The sequence below is a fragment of the Limulus polyphemus genome, unplaced genomic scaffold (assembly GCF_000517525.1).
Source record: "Limulus polyphemus unplaced genomic scaffold, Limulus_polyphemus-2.1.2 Scaffold1561, whole genome shotgun sequence".
Classification (NCBI taxonomy): Eukaryota; Metazoa; Arthropoda; class Merostomata; order Xiphosura; family Limulidae; genus Limulus; species Limulus polyphemus.
The window spans coordinates 126753-133433 of NW_013667171.1; the positions used below are offsets into that span (position 1 = coordinate 126753).

Here is a 6681-nt window from a genome sequence, read left to right on the forward strand (position 1 = left end):
ATATATATATATATATATTTGACCTTATTAATTTGTCACGTTTTGCCAGCTTAGAAAAGGCGTTCATACCATATCAATTGTTGTTGTAACATATGGGTTAATATAAACAGTTTTCCGACCCCTACTGTGTTTGTTGTGTTCCAGCCGACCTAATGAGCTCTGTATTGAGCGAAACGCGTCGTCAGCAATGGGTATGGCGGACATAATATGGTTGAAATACCATTATATACACATTATTCTTGAAAAACTCAAAAAGAGACTGAACAAATAATGTTGTATTAAAAATTAAATAGGCCTAATACTAATGTCATTTGACAAGTGTAAATAGTTTTAACTGGTTAGTTAGATAACCAAGAATCGAAGAACGTCAATAATATGCCGAACGTGTTTAGAAAGCGTTTCCGGAAAAGCTTGCACAGTACTGTTACAATGCAGAGAGTTAAGTACGTTATAGTAAAACTATTTTGAATATACAAATAACCAATTCACGTAATAACTATGGCAGATGTAAAGTTGCGATAGAATGACATGTATAAGGACCTCATTTTGACATAGGCATTCGTAAGTAATGTGTTGCTACCAAAAATATCACTTTTCGGTTCAAAATATTCTTACACTCGGATCATAAAGTTGTGTCAGATCGGGGATATAGAATTTTCAAGATAGAGGATATCACTTGCACTTCATGATACTGGAAAACAAAGGAATATGGATTAACTTAAGACACCAGGACCTTTAAGAAAAAAAGACCTACAACAACCAGCCGTGACAAGCAATGTGCTGCTTATTGTGATAGGTAAGAATACACGAACACAAGTTAACTAAAGTTGTCCATGTGCCTCTAGCAACAGTATGCAATATAATCCAGAAGGATCTCTGTCTGAAAAATCGACACAAATCACATGGGCACAAGCTGCTTCCACGACATATCCATTCAGCGTCCACTTGTCCCAAAAAGCTGGAGAATGAAACGGGTATTCATGATATTCTATACGAAGACATAACGGTCAAGTCGAAGAACGTAGCGCTTAGGGATTTTGTGCTATTGGAGTGTTGAAAGCACTTAAAACCTTAGTTCTCGTACACTAAGTTGACTATGGAAAGTATGCAAGGAGGGGTGTTGTATAAAATCTTTTGTAATGAAAACTGCGCTGCAGAATGATTATAAAAATGCAGGGTTCTCAAACATTCTATGCACAAAATACTTCGCCAGAACATTCGGCTTCCTGACTCATGGTTCTCAAACCCAAAGAACCCATAGCTACTGAGTATTTAATAGTCTTATGTTTTTTGTTTATTTATTTTTTATTTGCCAGGATTCTCATGACATTTACCTGCGGCTCCAGTTTGGGTACCCCGTGAAAAAGAGCATGACCGGAATTGGCGACGTGAGCCGTAACGACGTGATGAGGCTCCAAAATCGTTGCTATGTACTCAACACCATGTAGTAAATCATAACTGTGATTCTGTTGTAACAGGGGGAACAGAATATTTCGAAAACCACCGAAAATAAATTTTACATAATTAATCAGATATTCCATTTCAAAAAATAAAATAAAATAAAAAATAAATGGACTGAAGCTATAGAAAGGTTAGGTTAGGAAAATAATCTTTATGGTGAACTTGTCCGTTGTCGTCTTCATTTTGGAGAAGAAGCTATGTTAACAGTAAAACTCGAGATATCCTAAAGCAAGTTAGATTACTTCATAGCCGAAATGTCGTTGTTTGAAAATAAAACAGGAAGCAGGAAACTAAACATGTATATCTTATGTGGCCATATGGTTGGTGTTTATTTTTATCCTCGGCAATTGTCTGTTGTAGCCTATATCTGTTAAATGCTGTCCCCTAATTAGTGTTTATTCAAGTCTTTTAAGTTGAAGTTTCTCATGGCTTCTCTTACACTTACAGAAACAATGCTAAAATTCGGGGTTGGATTCTCCGCAGTGAGCACAGTATATATATATAGCCCATTGTGTAGATTTGTGCATAAAAGAAACAATCAATTCCAAATACAGCTACCTTGCACAGAAAAATATATTCGAAAATCAAAAACGAAAAAAGTATAGTACTCATACCGAGACTCTTAGCCATATATATACAAAATATATATATTTGTTTTATTTTATCACTCATCTGTTTATATTCAATGACGAGTAGATCATTTAAGATAAAGAAAAACCTGCCCAAATATTATTAGTTACTCAAGTATTACTCTGGAATCACTCAGATATAATTCGTTTCGTACAAATAGTTGTAAAATAAGGTTTTACTTTCTTGTAGTTAGTGATAACGGTTTTCATGTTATCGCACTTACACTTATCTATTAATCTTCAATTGTTTTTCATTACTCATTTGTAAATGCGATCACGACTGATTTACTGAAATTTTTTTTTTTAGAGCAAAACCACATCGGGCTATTTGCTCTGTCCACTGCGGGAAATCGAACTCCGCATTTTAGCATTGTAAGTCAGTAAATTTACCGAGGGACTTTACGATAGAATGCTTATTAAAAGTCTTCTCAATTTTTTCTCTCTTTATAATGAAACTTTTAACTCGTAATGTTTACTAACAATGAATTTCTTTCCTGGAAAGGGGGGTTTGACACTATAAACAGTCATGACACACAAATTAATAATATCATTATGATAGTAAAAGTCTAGGATGAAGACTGTGTGGATGTGTTTGAAGTCTCTAGCGTAAAGATGGAACTTGTAAACCAACTGGGGCCTAGCAAAAGAAGAAAATATCACAAACCTGATGCATGGTTAATTATTTTTAACTTAAAAGTTTGCTAATCAACTTCTACGTTAAGTAGCTCTTCTATCAAATGAAATAAAGTAGATAATAACAATTAATATCGTTTCAAGGCAGGACAGCCGATAAGGGGGATAAGGGGAGGGGTCATCAGGGGACCCCGAACAAATTGACTTTTCAGCGTGCATTAAAAACTGCCATATAAAAAGGATCGAAAAGTTGAATTTTGTAATTACCTAATATTATGGGGGCCCATATGCACATGATTACCCCCGGAGCCGGAATAACTCTCGACGGCTCTGTTCCAAGGCGTAGCGATAGCTTTATTAAAACTGTAAACATTTGACAATTAGAAAGGGGTCTCTTCCATCTTACGTTTTAAAATCCAACGAGTCGGGGATGATATTACAATTAATTTTCTATGATCAATACTTCACTTGTAACCAGTTTGGTTAAAGAAATCGAAAAACAGTGCCAAGTAAATCACAGAGGTGATATATGACCAGTCTATGCTGACTGAAGGAGTAGATCTTAAATAATAAATACTTAATGAGACAAATCTAATGGGTGAACACGCACGGATTACATAAATGTTAATTTCTGCCTTTGTGATCTCACATTCATGGGTTAATCAAAAGTACACATTTTTCCTAGTTAAAATCGTTCTAGTTTAGCCAGTCTTCTACTGATATTGTTGCCTTTTCTAAATTATTAACAATGTTAGTAACATTTACTTGAACTTTTACTTGTGACTTAAGCCTTCCAATGGTTGATATCAGCGTTTTAACTTTGTTATAAGACCAATATACAGTTTAACCCTCATCCATACCGATCTGCAGTGTTTGAACCCTTTTCAATATTGTTTCAATTATATTGTGCACTGTTTAATCGTTCAACTATAAGAAATTACACCAATTTATTTTGTACTAAGCACTATTACCTTTGACAGTAGGCAAATATAACTCATTTTATAAGATGTTTTTAAATTGTGCTTCGACAAAGTAATTTCCTTTTCTCATAACATTATAGTCACATGTTATAAAATAAACTTTAATAATTTTTTCTTCATTTATATACTGTGTATAATTCGAACCTACACCAATTTCACTTTTTAAATTCCACACCTGCTTGTTAGTTTCTGATAACTTACCAACTGACAAGCTTGACTTTTTATTAATGTTATTAATAATACTGACACTTGTACTTCTAAGTTATATGATTTCTCTATACACGTTTCTTGCAATTAAATATAATAAGCTATTTATTACTACCTTATCAAAATATTTTTTATCAGTATATAACCTGATCTTCAAATTAACCTACAAATACATTTTTATACTGTTGTTCTTCCATCTTTCTGTTTTCATATAAGATTTTGTTTGTTTTTTAAGTGCAAAGCTGCACAATGAGCTATCTGCGTTGTTCCCATTGCAGTAATCGAATCCCGATTTCTAGCATAATATGTCCTCAAGTTTACAGTCACCGGGAGGGGTGGGGTGGTGGTTGGAATACAAGAAGAAAAACAATTTGGTTATGAAACACAAACTTTTATCATGATGTCAATCTCTATCATTAAAGATGTATTATACAGCAAAGTATTTTTTTATATATTTCGTTACCCACCCTCATCGTGTTGGCTCAGCAGTACGTTTGAAGTCTATAGTGATTAAACTTCAACATTCGATCCCTGCGGGTAAAACACAGATATCATATTGTGCAGCTTTGTGCTTACAGCAAACGGAAATTTATCACAAAAAAATGAATATTTATTTATAATCATTCGTCGTTGGAGCCGTATGAATCATCCACGAATATTTACGATCTTCTGAAGAAGCGCTATTCGAATTACCGTGTTCTTGAAGCCAATATCAAAGTTTCAGATATCCTGAATCTAAGTCACAATTGTCTCACTTTATGTCAGAACTTAAGTCGGTTAAATAAAATAATAATCCGTGTTTACATAATTAGTTATTACATAAAATAATCCGTATTTACATAATTAGCTATTACCACTGACGTTTATTGATCCATCATGGGGGCTGCTACTGTTAGTAGCACGGATGCGTTGTTGTAACTTTAATGAAAGCATGCATTCTATATAGTATATGTTATCTTTGAGACGACGTTTTTGAAATGTTGCATACTTATAAATAGCACTTAGTATCTCTACCCCGTATTTTAAAACGATTTAAATCAACATCAATGACGTTATGCTCCACTAAAGATTTTCGCAGTAAAAGAATGGTTAAAAGGCGGAATCATCATTTAGAGTGACAAAAGTCAAAATTCCTTTTAATTATTATACTTTTGTTCATTAATGCTTCAGTTTAAGAATGAGAGGCGTAAATCTAATGTATGCATCGTGTAGCATTGTTAATTATTTTCTGTTTTTACTTTTGGTACTTTTAGTTTTACACAAAGAAAATTCTGAATGTTATAATTCATTTTTGAATTCATAACTTCATATGCAATACTGTGTGAAAATTTGATATGAAAACACCTTTCTAAACATATCGTCGTTAAATTAGCAGCACCTACGTAAATTGTTATATACGTTTAACACGAACTAGCAGAGTAGAAATGATCCGTGTTGTTGGCTAAAAAAGTAAAATGCTCTTAGTAACGTCATAATATTTATCGTCCATTCCGAAAATTACCCACAGGGTTAGAACTTCTCGTGTTATGTTAATCCCATTTTTTAAAATCACAATTTCTCCACATTTTTTAGGGATATAAAGTACTGCTGAACACTTACCTTTACAGCGTCATATTTGACCTTATCTTTGTCGGGAACGTTTACTTTTGTTATCGTGCCCATCTGCGGCATATCCATCCTTCACATTCAAACGCCAAGGTTCTTCCAACCGTGATTGCTCTTGTCGCTGAAGAACTTTGCTATCCCTGTATACGTTAGCCTCAAAAGGTCAGTCTTCATTCCACTGTTACATGTTATGAGAAGTTTAAGACGGATAATAGGAATTTTAAAATTCACAATTAAAGGTCTATTATCGTCTTTCTACAGTACGCATCGACTTTGCTTCGACTATATCTAACATTTCCCAGGCTGTATATGTTGGCATCTTGCCAACGTGCAGTTCAGCTGACGACAAGCTAAGCTCATGACGTTGTAAAAGGCAAGTTCATGCATTGTAGGTTAGGGGAAGATATCTCCATTGCTAAGATGCGTGGGTGAAAATACATCTTCAGAATATCTATCACCTGTAAACAATGCACACTAACATAAGTATATAAAACTTTTTTCATGTGCACATTAAAATATCAGTACTCAAGTTAGAAAGTGTTATTAAGTTTTGAAAATTCGCCTAAATATGGAAATAATACAAAATAATAAATAAAGAGAAAAATACAACTGTCATTATTGGTGTACGTCGACAATAAATACGTATCTCAAATAAATATAAAAATGTTTTTAATGAATCAAAGATGTGTTTGGAGTATTTACCCAAATTTTACATACCACAGCCATGTTAGTGGGGGAGGTACCGGGTATCCAGAAATGTGGTTGACCCCCACCCCCAAGCTAATGTTGTCTATTATTCTAATTTTAGATTTGGCCCCATTATATGTCACATTGCATCCCCCAAAAAACCCCAGTTAAGAAAAGCTGGTAACAGGACTGATTTATGTTCCCTCTTTTTCACGAAGTTTCGGTTTAATTGTAGACATACCGAACGTACATGCTTTAGTTCCAATGATATTAACCTAGGAGAAATTACACCATTTTTTGAATGGTTGCATTTTGAAGTATACCGCAAATTTATCGCATAAAGTGCTGTTCAGGTTGAAAATACTTAATACTTTAAATGCTGTTTATCCGGTAAGTCTGTTGCGAATGTGTGATACCGATATCAGTCACAACATACCACTAATTTTCTGACGATGAAGGACCTAGTATTTAGAATGAAT

At 33.9% G+C, this 6681-nt stretch overlaps 1 protein-coding gene across 1 annotated transcript in view; it reads right to left on the reverse strand.

Annotated features, from left to right (window-relative positions):
• Positions 1-5811, reverse strand: part of LOC106464103 (E3 ubiquitin-protein ligase MARCH8-like) — a 41542-nt gene extending 35731 nt beyond the window's left edge. Inside the window, exon 1 of the mRNA XM_013924213.2 lies at positions 5510-5811. Coding sequence (XP_013779667.1) covers positions 5510-5587 — 78 coding nt within the window. The 5' untranslated portion in view covers positions 5588-5811. The remainder of the gene's footprint in view (positions 1-5509) is intronic.
• Positions 5812-6681: the final 870 nt, after the last annotated feature.